Source organism: Schistocerca cancellata, chromosome 4, assembly GCF_023864275.1.
Source record: "Schistocerca cancellata isolate TAMUIC-IGC-003103 chromosome 4, iqSchCanc2.1, whole genome shotgun sequence".
In the NCBI taxonomy this organism is placed as follows: domain Eukaryota; kingdom Metazoa; phylum Arthropoda; class Insecta; order Orthoptera; family Acrididae; genus Schistocerca; species Schistocerca cancellata.
Window position 1 is genome coordinate 777,743,510 of NC_064629.1, and position 26,198 is coordinate 777,769,707.

General features: G+C 40.3%; 1 protein-coding gene and 1 non-coding gene across 2 annotated transcripts in view; both read right to left on the bottom strand.

The window, feature by feature from the left end:
- Nucleotides 1–26,198, bottom strand: part of LOC126184960 (glutamate [NMDA] receptor subunit 1) — a 513,057-nt gene that overhangs the window by 53,116 nt on the left and 433,743 nt on the right. The window contains exons 12-14 of the mRNA XM_049927654.1: nt 15,067–15,224; nt 14,750–14,984; nt 13,633–13,781 (exon numbers count right to left, since the gene is read on the bottom strand). Of these exons, the coding sequence (XP_049783611.1) occupies nt 13,633–13,781; nt 14,750–14,984; nt 15,067–15,224 (542 nt within the window). The remainder of the gene's footprint in view (nt 1–13,632; nt 13,782–14,749; nt 14,985–15,066; nt 15,225–26,198) is intronic.
- On the bottom strand, nt 15,421–15,494 carry Trnas-cga (transfer RNA serine (anticodon CGA)). The gene has a single exon. It is a non-coding gene; the product is annotated as a tRNA-Ser (tRNA).

Consider the following 26,198-nt stretch of genomic DNA (forward strand, 5'->3'; position numbering starts at 1 on the left):
CATCAATATGTATATTAATCAAGAAATATAGAAATATATGCCAATGATAAATTTAAAAAACTATTAATAGAAGCTTAAATGAGGTTCATGTGCAAGAATAAATGTGTCAGTTTGGAAGTAAAGAGGCAAAATTGTCCTTTTTAATCAAATGTTAATTATTTTACTGTGATATCATTTAAAATAATTAGTATTTTTATGATAATACACATTATAAGGATGGATGAATAATGTTTTACATGTGCATTTTTAATGCATGATCTAACCTGCTATCCACAAAGAAATAATCTGTTTTATGTTACTCTATAGTTCCTACAGAATATTTTAGTATAAGTCTATCGAGAATCATAATTTACAAAAATTGAGTCATCAAATAAATCTTATTCTGAAATGTGGTTATATAAGTTTTTATGATCATTAAAATCTATTGGGACCAGTGGCCTTTGTAGTCTGGTCCCTTCAATCCCCACAAACCAACCAAAATCTATTCCTATTATCGCCCTGGGTTATCAAATTTGCTTTTCATCCTTTTGCTAAAGGATTTTTGTCACATAATCATACAAAGCTGGTGTACACTGTTACATACATAGATACCACTAACATCACTAGAGAGACATTTTTGGTAAGTATTCTATTAATAAATCACTGAACAACAACATAAGTGAACAAATAAAAACAAATCAATCAAGACCACCCTGTGCCCTCTCTCTCTCTCTCTCTCTCTCTCTCTCTCTCTCTCTCTCTCTCTCTCTCTCTCTCTCTCTCTCTGTGTGTGTGTGTGTGTGTGTGTGTGTAAGGAAAATATTTAGGATATTGAATGATTCAATGATTGAAGTGGATTAGTGACATATGATGTTCAAATAACACACAAAAGTTTTCAGAAGAGTGAACAATCTGATGGTTAAATCTTCTCAGGTTATCAGCTGAGTCAAGGTATCATTCTGCACCGACATTTCAACAAGTTTCCTACTTGTAAATAGTCTTCATGGGTTTGCCACCGGCAAACACATGCAACACATCCGCATGGATGCACACATTACAACACATCCGCCAGGAAAGCTTAAAGAGTCACAAGTTTCCTACTTGTTGAAACACTGCCGCAGAATGATGCCTTAACTTGGCTGATAGTCCAAGAAGACTTCATCATCGAGATTTGTTGAGAAAATCTAAATTTGCAGTGAACAGTCAGTCGAGAAAATTTTGTAATTATCAAATTTAAACCACTAAGAAGCAGAATTAAACACTCTGCTTTTGATAAAGTAAAGAAAGGGAGGGCAATAATGAGAATTGTACCCTTGAGAGCAGCTGCTATTGCTAAATGAACTACTTTTAGTGTGATAGTGTCTGTAATCTCAGTTGGGGCTACCTACTAGTGGCATAAATAACCTGAGTTATGTGCAAACAAAATTTTTGATCCCTTAGGATTCAGAAACAATACTAAAACCCTCTCCTGTATTTATGGATAGAGAGACAAAATACAATTCTGAACTCTTTTCTCCATGAAGGAACTCAGTCGCCCTCTAATCCAATTTAAACATAAATGAGAATTGGGTTCCTTTGTGATGAAAAAGAGTCCCAATCTATATTTTGTCTCTCTATCCATTAATAAAGGAGAGGTGGAGCTATGACAGTTGTTGATAGTTCAGTAATGAGGTGTATTTAAAAAACAAATTACGTGGTTGTGAAGAGAAAATTTCAGTGCTGTATTTACCATATGAACATATTGTTTGATCAAGGATTACAGATATAGTGAATATATAGATGAAAATGAAGGTTCATGTAAAATAAAGAGGGCATTTAAACAATGCCATAAATACAACAGTGTTGAATGAAGCCAATACTGTAGTGCAATTGAGTTCCTTTTACAGAGCATCTGTTGTCAGACATAATGGGCAGGTTTTCAGAAATAGTATTTTTAAATTTGATAATAACTTGTATTTATTACTGTGGCAGTTTTGCATTGACACTGAAAGGATATGATGAGAGTCACTAATCTGAAAATAAATGAACTTTCCCATGAGTTCACACACTTCAGATCAGAGCTAGATATGAGGTGCTTTATTTTTTATGAGTAGTGCTGTTTTTGGCCTTAGGTGAAAAGAACAGCACTAATACGTTTTTGGAAAATATACCATATTTGTAAATTGTGAAACTGAAGCAATGAGTCACAGTTGTTTGCCTCTGTATTTTTTTCTAAGTATTTGTTGAAAGTCAATAATGATCCTGCTGTTTGTGATCTTGATCTAACAACAGAGTTCATATTTCAGAAGAAAGTCTTCAGTTATTAATGACTGTGAGCAAATATGATCTCTTGTTAAAATTAAACTTCGAGCTTATAAATTTTTAATCATTCTTTAGTGACACCATAGGACTTGCAAATGGAAGATTTGGATGTAATGAAATGTATAACATTGTCCACAGCTGACGAGGGCACCTTTAATGGGGAAGCCACCAATCTCGCAGACTGATCCTGTGAAATTCAGTGGTGGGCCAATATAAAGTCACCTGGTAGATGACTCACTGTCAGTTTTCCTTTGTTAGCTGCTGTTATCTGACTCTTTCTCTATGAAGTAAATTACAACTGCTAATGTTGTTTACCTGGACTTACGTTTGAATAGTGACTGTCATGCTTTCCAATTACTGCAAGACTAGAATGATGGGCCTGTTATCTTCACTCCAAGAACTGATGTAACAATTCTGTATAGTGCTTCAATTTGTTGAATGTGTGGTTTTCACCATCATAAGAGTTCTGTCAAACTGCGCTCAGTATTATAATTGCAATAAGCATGCACAACAAAGTAGTCATGCTTGTGCTTATATTAATTTGTCAGGAACTACTATTGTTTGGTGTTGTAAACTAATGAGTAATATTATCTATTGTTACAGAACATTAATGTTGCGTTCAATTAATGTTTGTTGGCCCTAAAGTGAAGGTTACAAATTTGGTGAAAAGGAGGTCCCAGGTTTGGCTCACTAAGCGCTACTATGGATATGAAATTTTTTGGATATTCTCATCTACAGCTAACCAGCATCAGAAACTGGTCAAGTTCTTAAATAGCTCTATGCTACAGCAGTCACATTTGCTGCATCATCTCCGCATTTAAGTCACTTAATGAGGACTGAGAAGACTAAAGTATGTCAAAAATGTCTCATGCAGCACTTTCAGGTAAGTGATGTCAAATGTCAGGATTGGTCATAGGTCTTTTTGTTTTCTACAAATCCCCAATTATATTATATGGTTGCAAATTGCTTGATCCATCTGTGTTACCATTGTCTGACATATTCTCCTAATTTTCCAACCAAATGTGTGTAGTAGTGGCAGGCCAGAATTCTTACACCAAAAGTCAGTTATTGAAAGCTATGCATCCTGCACTGCAGACCTGTGTGTGTGTGTGTGTGTGTGTGTGGTCAGTCATACACAGAAAGTTTAATATGTAATGTTGTCATTCACTTAGCCTTGAATAAGAATGTCTGCATGGAAGTCTAACAACATGCTGACCTCTCCCTGGCTGAAATGTTGCTAGTTGCATATGCATTTGAAGTAGTACAAGCTGCACAATAAACTTTTCCAGAAGACTTTGACATTTTACAGGAGTCTCAAAGTCATAGTGATACAGTGTGTCAGGTTTCTGTAACAGACTGTAAACAACATGCTGGATTCAATGCGGCCAACTGACCTCATTCTCCACAAACCCTCAGCAATACTAAGCACTGTTCACATTGATACACTTTGTTTCCAAGTTGCCTGGCCTGTTTTTCCTTGTGTCCCATATAGGATTGTACACATTATAAGGACAAGTTTTATTAGTGTTTATGTACAGGTCACAGTCCAGAAGTATGCTGTAACTTATTGAGCACCTTGTAATGGCCCTAGCAGATTCAAATTAATAACATTTCAGGCAGGCATGTTGACACTTTGTAAAATTTTATTACATTCAATGTTTCAAGATATTCCAGTGACTTTTTATTTTTCATAATGGGATATCAGTGTCAGTCATTAATCAATATTGTGGACATATGGTCACAATGAGGTGCCACTTTCAGGTCATGTGCAACTGATGGTCACTTAATATCAGATTTCTCAGATACTGTTATGTTTCATTGTGGTGGATCTGTTGGCTGGAAACATTTAGGTCTTGATGCATATTCAGCCTTTGAATCTTCATAACATTATAAAGTTCCCTCCATTGGATTGTCAGTACTCTGTGAAACCATTGATACACTTTGCATGCAATTTATGTCACTGTTTGAACCATTCTTGGGGAAGGCTGTTGACTTTCAGGCAAATGTATTAAAGACAACAACAAGTCCATGGTTTTGTGAAGTTTGCCTGGTTTTGTTGCCCATTAATTGTGAGCTTAAGTTAGAAGTACAGGTTTTGTTCCCCATTTCCTGCCGTCAGTAGGCTTCATCTTTAGTTGTGGTTAGGAAGTCTGGGGTCTCTCTTCGGCTGTGTGAAGACTTCGAGCAAATCATTAATGCACAAGCTGATACTGATACGTCTTTCTTATCTAGTCCAAATGAACTTTTTTCTATACTTTCAGGAGAAAAACTATTTTGTAAAACTGATCTATAAGAGGTGCATTTTTAGTTGCTTCTTGATGAAGACTTAAGGAAGATTTTAATGTTCAACACATCATTTGGACTGTGTTAATAAAATATGTTGCTTTTTGTAGTGACCAGCACCTCACCATATTGAAGAGGTTTCTTGAACAGACTGCTTCAGGAATTATCTTCATGATATTTTGGTCACTGGGCACATGACAGAAGAAAATTGCACAATCTATGTCTGGATTTTGCAGCCCTTGAACAGAAAGAAAAAAAGTGCTATTTTTTTAAAATATGCCTTCTTTCAACTAGTGGCCCCTTATTTACTCAATATCTTCAATTAAGAGGACCTTTGGTTCACCAAAGGATATGTAGTGGCTATTCACAACATGACTGTACCTAAATAAGCATTCACAGTAAAAATGAATTACTATGCTCAGTTAATTCCATAGGTACTCTCCATATATCACCCACTAAACTCCATAAAAGGAGTTCCCCTTTCAGAAGAATGCCCTCTTAATTTTCAGAAACTGAAACTGGCCCTCTAGTCACCACCTTCTCTTATGACTTATTGCCTCTCTTACCACTAGTGTTGGCAAGAGATGTGTCCAAAACCAGTATCAGGGTTGTTCTTAAGTTAAAGGATGATTTGGTGAGGCCAATAGCATTTATGTCAAAGATGCTTACTCCAACACAAGTACATTATTCATAGATTGAAAAGGAACTGTTGGCCTTAATATTTACAGTTCATAAGTTTCATATTTTTTTCCGTGGTCAAAAATTTCATCTTATTATTGATCACAGACTGTTCTCATCGTTGGTTGGACCTAAGGAAACATTTCCACTGTGTATAGCACATCACATTCATGGATGGGCTATAAATTTCACAGATTTCCAATATTCTGACCACTTTCACACTTGCACTCAACATTCTAGTGCAGATGCATTCTGTTGCCTTGGGATCCTGAATTTGGTCATCAGGAGACAGTTTGCTTTCAGTTAGACAATCAACTGGAGCAATCACTTGATGTTCTGCATTATGGCCCTAGTTGCACCAACTGGGCCCAACTGACTGTTGTGTCATCCTCTGCCAGTGGTGTCATTGGATGTGGTATGGAGGGGCATGAAGTCAGCACGTCGCTCTCCCTGTCATTGTTGAGCTTCTTCACCTTGGAACTGCTACTAATTGGTCAAGTATCTCCTCAGTTGGCCTTATGTGGCAGAGTGTACCCTGTACCAGTCCTCCTACCAAGGAAAAATCCCTAGCTGGACCAGAAATCAAACATAGATCCTCTGTATGGCAGTCAACTGTGTTGCCCATTCCACTATGCAGGTGGAGCAATTACTTGATGAGTTCCCTATAAATTCCCAGGACATTGGTACAGTGATTAGGGACAACCAGCTTCTTCAATGGGTGTGCAGTATGTTGAGTTGTGTTGACCTATGAAGCTCTCTTGTGTAGAACTGCCTGGCTTTTGTTGTTTTTTTTTTTCCTCTGTGGCACCAACTTCAGGTCTGCCAAGGTGTGGTGTTCATTACAGAAGATGATAAATGCTTCCAGCTGGTGGTACCATCCTGTCTGCAATGCTGGGTGCTCCAACTCCTGGATTAATTCTAGTGGGGGATTTCCAGGATGAAATAGCTAGCATGTCACAACATCTACTGGTCTTGTCTTGATGATAATGTTGCATGGGTGGATCAACAGTGTGTCAATTGCCAGGCACACCAGATGGCCCCACCCCTGTCATTCTCTTCATGGCCAGCACTGATGCAGTTTCAAGTCCAAATTCATACTTACTTTGGAGGTGCTTTCTTGGTTTCCATGTGGTTAATCATTGTGGAGCCCTTGCTGCACTTCTCCTGTTATCTGCCTCGAGCAGACTTTGTTACTGTCCATGATGTTAACCTTGGGATATATTTTTATAATAGAGGGTGCACCCCACGTGCTGGTGGCTAAGAATGGTCCCCAGTTCACAAATAACAATTTCAAAATGTTTTAAACATCTTACCATGCCATGCCACTTTTCAGGCTCGCATGGGCTGGCAGAACAGTTTCTTCATACAATAAGAAATTGGTTTCTGTGCTCAATGGCTTCTGTGTTCAATGTATTCCTGCCTTCTTACAGATGCACACGCATCAGTTGTTGAGGTTTGGTGGCGCTCCTACATGGGCACCCTCACAGGACACTTTTGGATCTCCCATTTCACCTCTGGAACATGATGCTGATGCAGCCATAGTTCTGTTTGGGTGTAGTTGTATGGGCACGCACCTTTGAACAGAATTCAGGGTGGATCCAGGGGTCCCTGATGGAAGTGCAGGGGTGCCAGGTTGTCTTGATGGCTATGATAGCTCAGCTCCTGGCCACTTCTGCCACATGATCCTCCCCTGCCTCCCAGCCAAGTAGGTTCCAGTCCTACACACTTGTTCATGGGGGGGAGTGATTTAGTAGCCCTGCAGGACATGCAAATGGAAGATATGGACTACTGATATGCACAACATCATCTGCGACCAGTGAAGAAAGTCCTAGTGAAGAAGCTTCCAATATTTAATGCTGGTCATGTGAAATATGGGGCAATATAAGGCTGTGTGGAAGATGGTTCACTTTCAGTTTTCCTTTGCTAGCTGCTATTATCTGACCACCTCTATGAAGTGAACTACATGGTCCAGTCACATTAATGTGACCACTTGTCAGAAGCCTGAATAACCACCTTTTGCATAATGGATATGCAGGAAGAGAGGCAATGAGGTAGTGGAAGGTGCCAAAAGGGATGTGGGGCCATGAAAATTCAGGTGCTGTGGTCATCTATGCTAAGTTTCTTGGTTGAGGATCAGTGGAACGAACAGCCCGATTGAGGTTGTCACACAGATTCTTGACTGGGTTTAAATCCAGATGATTTGGTGGCCAGGGGACTACAGTAAACTCATCCTGGTGCCCTTTGAACCACACTGCTAGTGCTGCCACCTGCTGTTTGTAACTGATTATTGCATGTTGGTGTGAGACATTAGTGGTAGTCACATTAATGTGACTGCACCATGTACTTATGAGTCTGTGAGTTTCCATTTCTTTGGAACTGTGCTTAATGTTATAACTGTAACAACCATGCCCAATGAAGTAGCCATGCTTGGACTTACATTAATTTAGATGTGGAACTAAACATGGTTTTCTGACATTCTTTTACCAAAGATGATGCAGTAAATATTGTATAATTTGAATCAAGAACAGCTGCTGCTATGAGTAATTTAGATGTACGTTCCCTTTGTGTAGCAAACCAACTCAAGCCACTTAATAAAGACAAGTCTTCAGAACCAGATTGCACACCAATTAGGTTCCTTTCTTTGTATGCTGATGAAATAGCTCCATTTTTTAGTCCAATGACTTGCTCAATTAAAGATCCATACTTAAGACTAGAAAGTTGCACTGGTCACACCAATACACAAAAAAGCAAGTATAAGAAAGCCACTGAATTATAGACTCATGTCACTGAAATAATTTTTGCAGTAGTATTTTGGAATATATGATTAAATTAGATTAGATTAGATTAGATAAACACTTGTTCCATAGACCATGAATACAACACTTCGTAATGATGTGGAACGTGTCAGGTTAATAAAAGGTGTCTATACAAGATATTATATTATATACAAAATATTTCATGACACTTAATATTTTTAATATTTTTTTGGTGGGGTTTGGGGAAATTACCTACTTACTATATCCAAAAATTCATCTAATGAGTAGAAGGAGTGATATATTCAAACATTATCAAACACTTGAAAGTGAATAATCTACCGACACATAAGCAACATAGATTCATAAAATATAATTTTGTGAAACACAACTAGCTCTTTATTCACACAAAGTAATGAATGCTGCAACAGGGGACCTCAAATTTATTCCATATTTCTAGATTTCAAGAAGGTTTTTTGACACCATTCCTCAAAAAAAACTTCTAACCAAATTGTGTGCCTATGGAAGTATTGTCTCAATTGTGTGACTGGATACGTGATTTCCTGTCAAAAAGGCCACAGTTCATAGGGTAATTGGTAGAAAGCCATGAAATGAAACAGAAGTGATATTTGAGGTTGTCCAAAGAAGTGTTATAGGTCTTCTGCTCTTCCTAATCTTTAAATATGATTTAGCAGACAGTATGAGCAGCTCTCTTACTCTGTTTGCAGATGATGCTATCATTTACCATCTATTTAAGTCATCATAAGATCAAAACCGATTGCTAAATTATTTAGACAAGATATCTGTATGCTGTGAAAAGTGGAAATTAACCATAAACGAGAAAAGCATGGGGTCCTCCAGATGATTGCTAAAAAATTACCATTAACTTTTGCTTATGCAATAAATCACACAAATTTAAAGGGTGACAATACAACTTAATGCACAGGGACTACAACTGTTAGTAACTTAAATTGAAACCATCAGGTACAAAGTGTTGTGAGGAAGCAAACAAAAGATTTCATTTTATTGGGAAAATACTTCGAATGTGCAACATTTCTGCTAAAGAGACTGCCTACATTACACTTTTTGGTCCTCTTCTTGAGTATTGCTGGGTGGTATGGGCTCTTTACCATACAGAACTGATGGAAAATATCAAAAAATTTAAAAAAAGGGCAGTTTGTTTTGTATTATCATGAAATGTGGGGGAGAGTGTTGTAAATATGATATGCAAGTTGGTTTCTAATAATTAAAACAGAGATGTTTTTTTGTCATGGGAAAATCATTTCACAAAATTTCAATCAGAAACCTGCTTTTCTGAATGCCAAAATACACACACCAAAGAAAGTTTTGCATCACCTTGGTTCCAAGAGGTCCGGAAGCTGTACAGAAAATTGGAACAGAGATCAACATAAACATCATTTCTACCCTCTCAAAATACACACACCAAAGAAAGTTTTGCATCACCTTGGTTCCAAGAGGTCCGGAAGCTGTACAGAAAATTGGAACAGAGATCAACATAAACATCATTTCTACCCTCTGTATTGCTCATGAAAACCACACATTGCATGTTGTACCACCATACAGCAAGACCTTCAGAGGTTTTGGCCCAGATTGCTGTACACACTGGTACCTCTAAAACCCAGTAGCACACTCTAATACCCAGTAGCACACTTTCTCCTTCACAGTTTCCTTCTTTCTGTATCGTGTCACTTATCTCCTCCTAACCAACTCTTCCACATCATTGTAAACCACATGAAAGTCCCCCTGTCTGTGCCAGGGTAAAGTCACCAGTGTCACATTCCTATCCTGTTCCATTGGTGCCTCTTCCTCCCAATAAACAGCCATCCTTTCCTCCACCTCTATCACCCCTTCCCTGCCGCCTTTCTCCTCTTGACCATGCTGAATAGCTGCTGTGTGGAGCTGCTTTGTGGAGACATGTAGTTAGACACACCAATATAACCGGGAATGTGTAGATGTGTTTTGTATTAATTAGCTTGGAAAAGCTTGTCTTAAAGCTCAGCAACATTTTCTGTTTTGTTTATGGATCTGTCAAATGCTCAATGTCTCGACCATACAGCGAGTCGTTACCACTACTCCCATTCTTTATATATCAACCAGTACATTCCAGTATCATATTATTAACCATATGTTCTTCCTTATCTTACCAACATCTCTTATTCTGTATCCTTCTCTTTCCCCCTATACTGCCTTCTCACCAGTTCTAATAGAAGGTCCCTACCTTGATCCCTGTGTAGGTGCAAGCCAGCTTCCCCATATTGACCTACATGTTTCACACACCTCTTCCATGTTCTCACCGTTCTTCCCAGATAAAACTACTATTTGTTCCTGTTCTGATGTACATAATTATATCCCTTAAGGGATCATGTTTTGAACATATAAGTATTATCTACCAAATTCGCTTAATTGGCTTCTCCTAAGATGTAACATTTGCAAGTGCAGATATCATTGTCATACTTAGTGAAGACTTTAGCTGAAGCAGTTTATAACTGGTTTCTAACAAACAGTTTAACTCTTTATCTAACAAAAACCAAATTGATCAAGAAATAAATATTAATCTTCACAATTAAAATGAATCTTCCTCAGTAAAATTCCTTGCAGTCACACACCTCACTGCATTTGTGAGTGGGATAGGGAAGGAAATGCTTAGCAATTTTACAAAGTACCCTCTGCTATACACTGCACAGTTAATGTATGTAGATGCAGAAGTGAAATCAACATGTTGGTAAGGTGATCAAAAAACCTATCTTGGCTGGATTTGCAGCAGAATCTATACAAATTTTATGTACTTTTACTCCCTGTTGTCACACAGTGTAGTTTTCTGAGGAAACAAAGAAATAAATAATCATTTATTCTCTGAAAGGAAACAGTAAGAATGCTGTTGATAGCTTGTAACTTAATATTTTTCTGTAGCTTCTACAAGGAACTTAAGAGTCCTTGCACCCCCAAGACCAGTACATCCAAGTATGTTTGGTTAGTATGCCCAGTAATATTGTGGGCTAATAATCAGAGTGTCACGTGAAGTGTGGTATAGGTAACCTACAAAACTAATACTTGTCTGATGTTCTGGGTAGTATTGTGTGTTCTGGTACAAAAATCAATACAAATTACCCATATGCAAAAGACGTTAATTCAGAATTTGCAAAAATTAAAAATTAAACTTAATATTTACCTCATTAGTGTCCTATAAACTTCATGAATATGAAGATCCTGGGTCTACAGATGGCAGCTAATGCAGTAGTAGCTCAGCAAGCCTCCACGCTTACAGTACATAGAGCAGTAAGACAAGAAGGGAGATCTGACTTTAATGTGCCATCAGTGATGTGGTCATTAGAGATAGAGCACAAGCTTCAGTTAGAGAGGAATAGGAAAGAAAATCAGCTATGCCCTCTTCAAAGCAATCATCTCGGCATTTGTCATGAGCAACTAAGGGAAAACATGTAAAACCTATACTTGGGTGGCTGGATGGTGAACTGAAACCCTGTTCTCTCAACCTTCCAAATGTGAATCCACTGTCTTACTAGTACACCACCTCATTTGGCACACAGATAAGTGTTCCCATGAATAAGTAATAGTATCCTCAAAACTAATGGAAACTGCACAAATGAGATGTATAACCAGCAGAGCAACAATATTTTCTAAGGCACTCACTCTGTTAAGTAACTGATGGGTAAATGAAAGACAATTTGTCTAAAGGATATCATGCCAGATTTTTTTCTGGCACATAGTGCAATTTTAACTTCTGTCAAAGTTGTACAGAAAATGCTAAGTGTCACCATAATCCACATTTCATGTTAACCTGTAGGTCACTCATTGCTGCTAGTTGGTCCATATGTAATAGGAATATGTCTGATAAGTCTCTCCTGACCTGGGGTTCTTCCTAATTTTCCCATAACTCTCCCCACTTCCTAAGCCCCACCAGTCCTTTTTATTTATCCCCCTTCCTTCCCCTTCAACCCTTCTTTCAGAAGAAGGAGCCACTAGTTCCAAAAGCTTGTACACGTCCTTAATTTTTATGTTTTCTTCTGCCACCGTTTGGTGAGTACATTTTTTTATCCATCCTATTATATCATATTTTTTGGAAGATTATAATGTATCACTTTTAGTATCACAATATCTAGTAAATTTTTGCTTTGCACTTTTGACTCACTCAGCATCCCTGGAAGTTTTCAGATATGGTAAGATACGAGAGCAAATCAGAAAGTCTTTGCCCCTATTTTTTACTAGCCACAGTAAGGTACACACAGGTAATGACAAATATACATCCCATTCTGCATATCTTACACTATTTTTCCACATAGTCCCCACACCAGTACACACGTTTGTCACATTGCAGCACTAAATTTGAGATTCCTGTGTCGTAGAATTCATCCGGCTGACTATCGAAGCACCGTTGGACTGCTGTCTTACCTTCATTGTTACTTGTGAATTGCTGTCTTGCCAGGAACTTTTTCAGCAGTCCAAAAACGTGGAAATCACTAGGGAAGAGATCTGAACTGTATGGTTGGTGGTCCAGAATCTCCCAGTGAAATGCCCAGAGCTTTTCAGGAATTCTGATTGCCACATGTGGTCTCACATTGTCATGGAGCAAAATCAGTTGTCCACATCAAGACGCCCTTGATGCTTTTGCCTGATGACAGCCCTCAGACACGACAGTGTGGAACAGTAGCTGTCGGCATTGATGGTTGCACCTTGTGGCATGAAATCCAGTAGGAGTGGTCCATGGCTATCCCACTTTCCCAACAGGTGGCACTGAATGGACCTTTTTGTCACAGGTGAACCTGAATGCTTCTACACTATACTCTGCTGATGTTTCCGCTGCTTGGATTCTGGTGTGAAATGCAATATCCATGTTTCGTCGCCAGTAACAATGCAGTCCAGGAAACCTTCATCCTCCTTGGAGTACTGTTCCAGATGATTCTGTGAAGACATAATTTTCTTACCTTTCATTGTCATCCAACTGCTTAGGCACCCACCAACATGAGAACTTCTGGTACCATAAGGACTCATCAGCAATGTCGTAAGTACTCCCATTTGATATGACAAGCTCCTACAAAATGGCCATGATGTTCCTAAGCCAATATGATTTCACCATTGGATCTATGTGGGAAATGTTGTCATTAGTAGGTGACAAACACAGTCTCCCCGACTACTCATTGTCATGCAAGACTTCATGGATTATGTCAAACTCACATGACCAATACCTCACAGTTCTCAAAATGAGACAGTTTTCCCCTTATGTGGGCTGCATTTTCCTGTAGATCTCAATGGGTGTTTGTCCATTGCTCTATAGGAAATGAATCACACTTTGTGGCTCTAATGCCATGGATGTGTGAAGCAGAACCACCACCTTTAACAACTGACACCTGTGCCGTGTGCTAGAGCTACTTGCAGATAAGGCCAGTGTGAACCAAGATATGTCCAGCACTGGGAATGGATATGTTGACTTCACATTTATAGTCATAATTTGGCTAAAAGAATAGGTGCAAAGACTTTCTAATTTGCCTTCGTATATGAAACATGATATGCAAATGGATGAGGAACACAATGATAAAATAAAAATACTACATAAGAGAGTAAATTATAGAAACTCTGTGCAGTCAGAGAATGTCATACATACCCTTGCATCATTTATTCCTGTAAGCTTTGTTTTAGGTCTTTCTAACACTAGGAAGGCAGCCAGATTGGCAGTGTACGAGGCAACAATTATCATAGCAAAACCAGCCCATACCATGCCAAGGACACGTGCTGAGAAACTTCTGGGTGTACCTAGTATTAACAGAAAACAAAAAATGTAGCTGTATTAGGTTTCAATTTTTCATGTGTTTTATTAGTCACAGTAGCTATGGGAACCTTCTGAGGAATATCAGTTGGAAATAACTTGTGAATGTTATTTTTGTTTCCAAATGTGCAATATGCAGTCTTCTCCTAATGTTTCATAACACTGACTCTCCATTACTCTCTTCTATTATGAAATGAGCCATTACTGAATACATTATTATTCTCATGTGTAGTCTTGTATGTCAATGGTTTTATTACTATTTTACTTACAGCAGTAATTGTTTTGTCCACGACTAATGTAATACACAAGGCCATTATGCAACTGTAGAAGTATATAGCAATTAAATAGCATTCCAGTCACATGACAATTTTTTTGCCATGTTCACTTTTGACAAGTGACTACTTAACATCACATTTTTATGGAAATGCTGTACCTTTAACAAATATAGGCAGAACCAGTGTCCATTTAGAGTGGTTGTTTCTGGTATAATAATAACATATAAAATTGATAGCAGGTGATGGTGGATCTTCAGGAGACATTGCAGATATAATATCATGTCCTACCAGAATTTTTAAAAGCTTCACATCAGATGTATCATGGCTATGCAATATTTCAGTAATTTTCTAAAATCTTACAGTGGCTGTATATACGTGCATGTGTGTGTGTATGGACACTGGTGGTGAAATTGGTAACTGAATACCTCATGTTCAGTCGGGAGGAAGGATTTGCAATAAGCAGCACTGTAGAACTGCATGAAGTCATTTATCCAGCTGCCAGCTGGGCAACGTATGACTGATGAACTGATACATTGCATCTTAGTGGTAAGTAAACTGTGCAGGAAGTGGAATTATTGTGAAGTGATACTGACATATTCAATTTTTTCATGTTGTTGGTCACTTAGTTTAACTGGAATAATTTAGTTAATTAGCAAATAAAGAAAAGTGCAGCCTCTTACCTTCACCAATTCCACTATTCAGCAACACTCCCCAGGCAAACCATATTGCACTGGACAAGTTTAGAGCATCCTCCTCAGTTCCATCATTGTTAGCTAGCTTGAAGCGGCCAAAAGGTGAGAAACGATCCAGGAGATAGAGTACCAAAGCAACTACATGCACTGATACCATAACTAAGATCCACAAGGTATTACTGAATGGTTGTAGAAATGAAACAAGTGTTGAGGAGCGGGAAGGCTGCAAAGTTGAAATATAAGTAGAATAGCATTTATTTTAACTAGTGTAGTACATAATTCACTCATTTAATGATATTTTCTACCTTTTTTTCTAGAATTGTTATTCCTTGGTATTTGAAAGGCTTGCTGAATTCAATGAATTCTGCTCTCTCTGGATTTATGGTGAGTGGTGCAACAATCATGTCTGCCCTGTCATTTACCAATTCACCAATAAGTCCTGTCCATTCTTTCTTTCCCCCAGCTGCAGAAGGGAAAAAGTTTGTGAAAACAGTTTTTTGTGGTAGGGGTGTTAAGAATTTTAGTTTAAGAAAAGACATAATCTTCAGTCATGACAAGAAAGAATTAACATTTTGTAACTACTTTCAGATTCTAGAATGAAATTTTCACTCTACAGCAGAGTGTGTGCTGATATGAAACTTCCTGGCAGATTAAAACTGTGTTCGGACCGAGACTCGAACTCGGGACCTTTGCCTTTCGCGGGCAAGTGCTCTACCGACTGAGCTACCCAAGCACAACTCATTCCCCGTCCTCACAGCAGGAACTGGCGGAATTAAAGCTGTGAGGACGGGGCGTGAGTCGTGCTTGGGTAGCTCAGTCGGTAGAGCACTTGCCCACAAAAGGCAAAGGTCCCGAGTTCGAGTCTCGGTCTGGCACACGGTTTTAATCTGCCAGGAAGTTTTTACTTTCAGAATGTTTAGCTTCTAACTTTCTACAGAGAATTGAAGATACTTATTTTTCACAACAATAGCTATTAATAGAGTGTAACTATGTTCAGTGAGTACCTTGGAGAAGATGAAACTGTAAGTTAGACTGCAGTGACAAGAGAAAAAATGAGGTACAGAGGACATCATATTACTTCTGCATTTTGTGAGCAGAAAATTATTCAGCTCTGACTTTTGGTACCAGAGCACTGGTTATAGCCCACAATTAGTTATGTTAGAATGTTTTTATGGGTGGAAATTGCAAATCTACATGTTCACCTGCATCATTTAAATCTGAACTCTGCAAGTCGCTGTATGGTGTATGGCATAAGGTACAAATTGTATCAGTGTAATTCCCCCCCCCCCCCCCTCTTTCCATTTATTCCTTATGCAGATGGTACGCAGGAAAAATGACAATCAATACCAATATGTATCAGCCCAAATTTGGTTGGTTTTAGCATTGTGTTAATTATATGAGATGTGTGTTGTATGAAGACAACTGCTTCTTGCCTGTTTTCTGAACTGTGGGTTCTTGGAATTTTTGTAACTAAAATATAAATAACTCAAAGATTACAATGACAAATGACACTTGTTTAGTAGTAATGATAAACATAGACTTTATTTATCTCTTAGTATATCTGTGTAAGCAGTTTCAAAGTAATACCCATGTTGTACTTGTATGGTAATAAATTAGGAATTCTTGGCATTGACAATGAGAGAGCGGTTCATCAGATTGGTGAATATCAGTCACAAATAAATACCATATGAGTATTTCAACTGGCAGCCTTGTCAGTGAGAGATGTCACATAGCATGTATCTGTGACATGCACACATGAGATGGATGAGATGAGAGAATAGAGCTGTTTGACAGTGCCAGGAAAAGACATTACACATCCACGCATCCACCAACAGACCCACCCACCACCACACACACACACACACACACACACACACACACACACACACACACACACACACATTGTCTGTTACATCATTAGGGTGTTTGGGCATTTCACAGGACACTGAGGATTTACAGCGGGTCTCCTGCAGTCAACAATATGCAGACAAGGGTTCTTGCCAACGGCCACCAAGACTGTAACAACAGACAGCAAGTCCAAGGTACAGCAGGCCGAGTTGAAAAAGGTCACTTGGCAATCCAAAGCTAGACAATAGCTGTACCATTCAGGATGATACCACTGTGAGGTACAGATACCACAGCCCTACCTAGTACCTCTGCTAACTTCATCTTACAAGGCACATAAATTAGCACGCTGCAGCACCACCATAACTGGACACTTGAAACTTGGAATGCAACTCCTGATGATTTGAAGTACATGTTGTTACACATTGATGGAAGATTTATGTATGAGGAATTGGGCCACTGGGTGCATCTGTCATTGTACGCCACAGACAAATGTTACAATGGTCTGCCAGAATGCCATATGAATCTGTTTGTTTAGCTGTACAATACCACTGTAGATCTATACATTCCCCTTACACAGAGCACTCATTCAGGTGTTCCTCAGCTGTGTCAGAGTAGTTTAAGGATACTCCATAGACACTCACAGTCTCTGTGAGTGATGGGCAGCTGTTGAGTGGCCATAGATCATGAAAAGTAAGAAAAGAAGACATCCCGTTGTCATGTAGGTCATTAGAGATGGAACACAAGCTCAGATTGTTTCAAGGGTGGGGAGGAGAATCAGTCTGCCCTCTCAAAGGAACTGTCCTGGGCTGTGCAGAGAGGCCGCATGGTTTGAGGCGCCATGTCACGAATTGCGCAGCCCCTCCCACCAGAGGTTTGAGTCTTCTCTTGGGTATGGGTGTGTGTGTTGTTCTTAGCAAAAGTTAGTTTAAGTTGGCTCAAGTAGCGTGTAAGTCTAGGTACCAATGACCTCAGCAGTTTGGTCCCTTAGGAATTCACACACCTTTGAACAGTTTTTAGTATTTGGCTGAAGTGATTTAGGGAAATCATCAAAAACCTGAATCTGGATGGCCCGGATGCAGATTTGAACCATCGTCCTCTTGAATGCAACTCCACTGTGCTAACTGCCTGTGCCATCTCACTCAGTGTCATATATCACCATGACTTTCCTCTCATTTCCATTGTTTTGTGGGGAACATGCACAAAATTCTGAAGCTAAAAGGGAAAGCAAGTTTTCCACTGCTGTCTATTTAGGGCTAATGTGTAACCTATTGATTGGAATGTGTCTAAAGGAAACTGCACAATGTGGTGATACACTCCATGTAAATCACTATCAGCCAATAAGTGTAGTTTGTCCAAGTTAAGTAGAATGAAGACAGATTGAAATTAAGTTACAGTAAGTGAAACTATACTGAAGAGCCAAAGAAACTGGTATACCTGCCTAATATCGTGTAGGGCCCCCACGAACACAAAGAAGTGCCGCAACATGACGTGGCATGGACTCCACTAATGTCTGAGGTAGTCCTGGAGGGAATTCACACCATGATTCCTGCAGGGTTGTCCATAAATCCATAAGAGTATAAGGGGTTGGAGATCTCTTCTGAACAGCATATTGTAAGGCATCCCAGATATTCTCAATAATGTTTAGGTTTGGGGAGTTTTGTGACCAGCGGAAGTGTTTAAACTCGTAAGAGTGTTCCTTGAGCCACTCTGTAGCAGTTTTGGACATGTGGGGTGTCACATTGTCCTGCTGAAATTGCCCTAGTTCGTCAGAATGCACAATGGACATGAATGGATGCAGGTGATCAGACAGGATACTTATGTCACCAGTCACCTAGATGTATCAGGGGTCCCATATCACTCCAACTGCACATAACCCACACCATCACAGAGCCTCCACCGGCTTGAACAGTCCCCTGCTGACATGCGGGGTCCACAGATTCATGAGAGTGTCTCAATACCTGTACACATCCATCTGATCAACACAATTTGAAATGAGACTTATCAACCAGGCAACATGTTTCCAGTCACCAACAGTCCAATGTCAGCAATGATGGGCCCAGGTGAGGTGAAAAAGTTCATGTTGTGCAGTCATGAAGGGTATGTGAGTGGGCCTTTGGCTCTGAAAGCCCATATTGATGATGTTTCATTGAATGGTTCACACACTGATACTTGTTGATGGACTAGCACTGAAATCTGCAGCAATTTGCAGAAGGGCTGCACTTCTGTCACATTGAATGATTCCCTTCAGATGTCATTGGTCCCAATCTTACAGGATCCTTTTTTGGCCACAGCGATGTAAGAGGTTTGATATTTTACTGGATTCCTCATATTCATGGTACACTCGTCAAATGGTCATACGGGAAAGTCCCCATTTCATCACTACCTCGGAGATGCTGTGTCCCATCGCTCATGTGTTGACTACAACACCATGTTAAAACTCATTTAAATCTTGATAACTTGCCATTGTAACAGCAGTAACCAATCTAACAGCTGTACTAGACACTTGTTGTCTTGTATAGGCATTGCCGACCACAGTGCCATATTCTGCCTGTTTACACATCTCTGTATTTGAATACACGTGCCTACACTAGTTTCTTTGGCACTTCAGTGTATTTCATAAAGAGTGCTCACTTAATTTAAACAATGGAAAATCAAGGTGGAATATGACAATATTATCAAAAGGATAGTTCACTTAATTTAAACAAAGGAAAATCAAGGTGGAATATGACAATATTATCAAGAGGATAGTTGCTACTCACCATATAGAGGAGATGCTGAGTTGCAGATAGGCACAACAAAAAGACTGTCAGAAAGTAAGCTTTGGGGACTGATGACCTCAGAAGTGCTTAGAGCCATTTTTTGAAAGTAAGCTTTTGACCAACAAGGTCTCCATCAGAAATAGGCAAAAAAAAAAAAACACACACACACACACACACACACACACACACACATGACCATGACTATCTGTGACTCAGAATCTCCGCTGTTTGGTGAGTTCACTTAATTTATTAGATTTATGAAATGGAACACTTCCCTAGCAGTACTTTAAAGAAATTTCAGCCTCATATTGCTGAAATTATTAGTATTGTCAACTGAATGTGTCTGTAGACAAGACCATCCCTGAGATATTAGCAGTTTTTAATTTCAATTTAACATCAACTGTCTACAAACTGCAATGCTCACATGAAAATTTACTAAATCTGTGATGGCACTATTCAGAAGTTATTTTATGTTTGCATATAATAAATGATAAAAAAATTCCATGTTTTGAATCTAGTTACTCCTGTAAAGTACTACAAGTCCATAATTCCATGTGTATAAAATTTCCATCTGGACACACGCACCAGACCCTCCAAAAAGACAACTTTCAAAAGATCTGAACAACTCAGTAATGCCTTTTAGAGGGTGTCCTTAATGTTTACGGTCAAAATTATACAAACAGAACAGGATTTCAAACTGAGTACTTTGCAATAAAGAACTATTGCAAGGAATGAATACTTACTGGTAGGTTTTTATTGACATAAATGACTTACAGCTTAAATCAACAAATTAAGTTTATAGCAGCTGTTCAAAGTGGTAACCATTAGTCCTAACAATTGTGGGCAGAATATCACAAATTAACACTAGCTAACTTGCACAATTCAAACAAACAACCAAAAACTAGTGTCCTATTAATTTATCTTGCTCAGTGCCAGCTTACAAGTTGCTTGAGAATCATTCCTGAAAATCTGAGACAAGTACAACATATTGATTTTCATCACTCCAGGCCTGGATATTATAGCAGTTTAAAACATCATCTTGGTAAGAACTGTAGAGAGTTTCACACTGCACCACGGTGATGGATAATCCTTCAATTGAATTGAACTTAGAGTACAAAATCATTTGGTCATGCTTGCACATGTTGTTTATTGTAGAGATGTTATTGGTGCTCCAGCAGAACCTTCCACAATGTATTCACTGAAGGGTGCTTTTCAATGAAGAGTGCTTATTGATGAATCATGTACCACACAAGGTAACACCATCTAATTGAGTTCTACTGAGCAAACAATTCATTGTTGAGAAACTGTGTCCTCAGCAACCCATTTTCTCTTTGTGATGATAAATTTGTTCCATTGAGGATGAGACCTGTAGTGTAACTTTTCTCTCTACATTCATGAGGCTTTCCAGGCACTGAATCCTGTTGCACAATGCAATGAGTGCACATCTGTCAAGTTCCTGCAATGAGCAGTAGTCCATCTTTGGCAAACAGTCATGAACTGAGAAGAATGGTAAACTCCAGAGTGGACACATCACTGGTGGCCTGCTTTTAGCAGTCAGTTTACAATTTTAGTACACCCACCAGTAGGTATTGCAATGAATGCAGATGAGTTGGAGTGGTTATCACAGTGGAAGAGTGAGGACAACTGCCATGGAGGATGCACCTAACATGTGGTACGTGCAGACCCACTGATGGGAAGTCCATACCAGCTGGCACCACTAAGCTGGGTAGGGTAAGTCTAACACTGAGTTCAACCACTGCAGACCTAATTTTGTATCTTGTGCCATACGCTGTTTCCATGTGCTCAGTCATCAGCCACTCACACTGGCCATGTGTTGTGTTTATTCCTGTGCATATCTCTACACAGTTTCGGCCTTTCTGCTTCCCTGGAGATTGACTCACATTGTGAGGTTTCATTTCTTCTTGTGGGTTTCTGTTCCCTGTCTTGCTCTCTAGTCACCATCAGCCCATACATTACCTTGTGACAACAGTGTGGTTTATTGGCGTTGTCCTGTGCCAACAAAGGATGTTCTTATGCATGTGATACTTCCATTTTTTCTTTCCTTTTCATAGTATTAATTTAGGGTCACTATGCACCCAGTATTTCTGCAATGCTGAAAGAAAAAGTTGTGACTGCAGAAGAAGTAGCAACAGGAGCACCTTGAGCAGATCCAGACACTGCTAAACCAGAATGCGGAACTGTTTGCTCCTATGCCATGCAGGTGTGACACTTCCATTTTCTTCCTTCCCTTTTCATAGTATTAATTAGGGCCACCATGCACCCAGTATTTCTGCATTGCTGAAAGGAACAGTTGTGACTGAAGAAGGAGCAGTAGCAGTAGCATGAGCAGATGTAGACACTGCCAAACGAGAATGTGGAACTGCTTTGCACCTGTGCCATGCAGATGGCAGGTGGTAGATGAGGCTCCCACTGTGCAGTTTCTTTCCAACTGCTGCCATTCCCCATGTCATTTGTCGGTTTCAGTGAGCCTATGGAAAGCAGGGAAAGTTACCTACTCTGGTTCTTGCTGCACTGCCGAGTAAGGAGTTTCGTCGATCCAGGCAATAAAGCCATGTTGTTACTGTGTGGTTATATGAAGTTGTGGAAAATTCTAAGCCCTTCACAGTGCCTGAGAAACTCCCTTTTGATGAACTTTGTTGGTAGCTTAGGCAGTATTTCATATATCAAATCGATGTGGTGGCAGCACAGCTGTAGTTTAACCAGTTTCACATTTATACATGGCCTGGATGGCTGATTTGCAGGGGACTTCACAAAAACGTCATTTTGAGTGTCCCAGATGTGTTACCTCCTATGTAGATTCTCCAATTCAGGACATGTTTATCCTGTAAACACCTCATCCTGACGTTCAAAGTGGAGTGTTAACCTTCTCTGACCCTATTTTTGGACCACGTTGCCCAGATTGCAGAATCATGTCAGCTTATAGCAGCAGTGAGGGACTTTTTCCTGAAAATTGACTGGTGGTGCAATTAGGTGTACATGGTAAACAGCTGCCAGTGCCCTGTGGTGTTCCCCAAGTGCTCTTCCCTTCTACCAAGTCATCCGGAACAGTCATGTGAAGGCACTGCCCATTTTTCCCCTCATCATGTTTGGCAGGTTTGCATTGATCACAGCATCATAATTCTCACTTGTAGCATTTTTTGTCTCCTTGGTGTTGCTTTCCATTGTTGTCATTGGGAAAGCCAGTTATCCTGCCATGTTTGCCTTTTGGTAGATGTCTGATGAGACTGACCACATGTGGAGGGCCGGCCGGTGTGACCGAGGGGCTCTAGGCGCTTCAGTCTGGAATCGCGCGACCACTACAGTTGCAGGTTTGAATCCTGCCTTGGGCATGGATGTGTGTGATGTCCTTAAGTTAGTTAGTATAAAAAGTTCTAAGTTCTAGGGGACTGATGACCTCAGATGTTAAGTCCCATAATGCTCAGAGCCATTTGAACCATTGTCATGTGGAGGCCACACGTGAGGTATGACGTTATGCTGTTTGTGACAGTCGGTGAGCAGGGGATTGGTGGTCAGTAGCTCACATTTTCACTTGACTACCAGCCTTCTTTGACTTCCTGCATATGTTGCATATTTGCTTATGTTGGTACTGGATATGTGACTGGTTGAATTTCAAATAGACATGTGAGCAATGGTCATCCTCATTAACCTAGATACATACATACATACAGGGTCTTGGGCATCCAGCCAATGGTATGGCTGCTACATCAAGTTGTTTCTTAAAGTAAACAGTGTAGTCAATTGAGGGGGCATTCTCCATCTCTGGTTGTTATATGAAAGTGGGCCGGCCGCAGTGGTCTAGCGGTTCAGGCGCTGCAGTCCGGAACCGCGGGACTGCTACGGTCGCAGGTTCGAATCCTGCCTCGGGCATGGGTGTGTGTGATGTCCTTAGGTTAGTTAGGTTTAAGTAGTTCTAAGTTCTAGGGGACTTATGACCTAAGATGTTGAGTCCCATAGTGCTCAGAGCCATTTGAACCATTTGAATTTATGAAAGTGGAACAGCAACTTACATTGTTAGTGCTCAATTCCTCAATGGTGGAAAAAGTTTTTGGGCTCGATGCTTTTTCTCTTTTGGGCTTCCAGATAGTTGACATAGTCCATTTAGTATCTCAGTCAGTCCATTTTCTAGATTTTGACCCCTTCCTATGGTCATACAACCAGCTCTCTGAGAATAACTTGGGCTGAACAGAAAATTTCAAGGAACTTGTTTCTCATAAGCCGTCAGTGGCACCTAAATTTTGTTGCCCACATTGCATTCCTTTCTCCATGGATGACAAGGTAGAGTCTGAGTTGCAGAATTGGCATGATCAGGGAGTCATTTCTCCTATTTTAGCATGTCACTGAGCCATGCTTTGGAGATGATTCAGCATCTGATGGCACCATGCACATTTGCGGCAATTTTAAACATATGGTCAGTGCGCAGTGTGTTGGGGATTGGTGTTCCATTCAATGGCCATAGGAGTTGTTGGTGAAGTTTTTAGGGGCTCAGTATTTTTCACACATCAATTTGTGTGATGCATACCGACAGTTGCCACTGGATGCAGCTTCTCAGACTCTTTGTACTCAACACCCCATTTGAGCTTTACAAATTTAATTACTTGGCTTTTGGAACCTCATCTGCGCCAGGAATTTGTCAGAGACATTTGGATCAGTTGATTCAGGGCATCACCTGTTGCATAAACTACATAACTGGTTATGGGTTCGACACAAGAGGAGCATTTTCAGAACCTACAGATGGTTTTCAATGCCTTCTGGAGAATGGCCTTCATTTCAGACTGGAAAAGTACACTCTTTTCCTTCCAAAAGGTGCATTTTTTGGCATGTGTGTTTGGCAAAGATGGCCTCATTGCTACAGGTGAACACATAAAAGTCATCATCTACTAGCCGGCACCCAGGAACCTGAAAGAAATCTGGTCTTTTTGGGCAAGATTTCATATTATGCTAAGTTCATTCCCCACACATCTGCCATCCCCTCAACCAGCTTCACCAAAAGGGTCTTAAGCTTGTCTGGTCAGCGGATTTTCCATGGGCTTTTCAGTCCCTCAAGCAGTGTTTGTGCTTTGCTTCCGGTATGGCTTCTTTTATGCCAGGAAACCTTTAAACCTGGCCTGTGGCAAGTCGAAGTATGGCAATGGTACAGTTCTGTTCCATCAGAACCCAGATGACATTGAACATCCTATCACTTACATATCAATGACGCTTTCTGTGGAGCATAATTATTCACAGGTGGAAAAGCATGTGCTGGCTGTTGTTTTCGTAATTCAAAAGTTTAATGTCTCCTTGTATGGGCAAGATTCCTCCTCAAAAGCTGCTGGTTTCCTAATCTAGCCCTCATTCCAAGCTCCCAGATAGACAGCCCACTAATTTTGGAGATGGATCATATTTCTCAGTAATTATTGCTGACTTTCATTACCACTTTCCCACCCAGCATGCAAATGCTGATGCATTATTGTGACTGCCTGTGGAGCCTGATCCAGAGGTTTATTGGCAGGAGGCTCTCCTGTTCATATTGGTTGATACCTTGCAGAAAACCTTGTTGGATTTTCCATTGATGATGTAGGAAGTTGTAACCACCATGGCCACCAACCCGCTTTTCCAGAAAATTGTTTCAGTTATCTATGTGGATTGAGTGGAGTGCATCTTTTTGGGGTGCAGATCTGGCATAGTGTATGATTTTTCTCTTATATATTGTCCAGGGGGTCCTCATGCTTGCCAACTGTTGAGTGGTCATCCCTCAGTATTGCGTCCTCACAAAACAGAACAACGCCGTTTTCCCCTTGCAGGGTGCACATTGATTTCATGGGTGCAGTTTTGGGGAGCACGATGTTATTGGTGGTCAACACCTTGTCAAACTTCCTGTATATAGCCAAGCTGACTTCCACGTTATTGACAGCCACTGTGGGCATTGTGAGTCATTTTTGCCATTGAGGGACACCCAGGACCCTTGTGTCTGATAACAGTTGGCAATCCGTATCATGGGAGTTTGAAGACTTTTGCATTTACAATGTTATCCAACATGTGGCTACCATGCAGTTTTACCTGACGTAGCTCAGAGTTGGAGCACTTCATGCTTATGTTCAAGATCCATACGAAGAAGTCTATGTCTCCTTGTTCACACTATGATGCATTGTCAAATTTTCTGGCTGTATATTGGGCAACGCCAGTCATTGGGTGCAGTTGAGTGGAACATTGGCATGGGCACTAGTCGTGGAGTCTTCTTCATTTGTTGCACCCCCAAGTCATCTGCCCCAGACCACCATTTTCGCCGTGGAACTGCAGTTTCGCCCCAGTCCTTTGGCCAGCAGCAGGGCAGACATAGTGGGCTGAAAAGGTGGTCAGTTGTTTCTGGTGGATGTCAGCTGGGGGCAGCTGACCCATCATCCAAATCAGTTACCCTGTTGGGTCATTACCACCACAGTCTTCCAGTCATCCAGCAGCAGGGTTTGTTGTGAAGTTGTTCCAGGTGCAGACTCCCACTTGCAGCAGTTTCCTACCATGTTGTTGACCACTTCATGCCCCCCTCCCCCTTTGCCTGCTACCTTGGACCAAAGTGAGACACACTCCCATGATAACTGATCTGGAGCACATGGACTTGACCTGCCCTCCTCCTCCTCCTCCTCTCCCCCTACCCCCCTGCCAGAGGCTTTGGCATCACCTTCACTACAGCTGGTGGACTGATTATCGCCTCTGCCTCTGCATCCTTTTGCCCCTCTAATGGAACCAGTAGCATTGTCATTATCTCCTCTGGAGATCAGTCCATTGCCTGGACCCCAACACTTTCTCTGGTTCTGTGCCAGAGGTCGTAGCCCAAG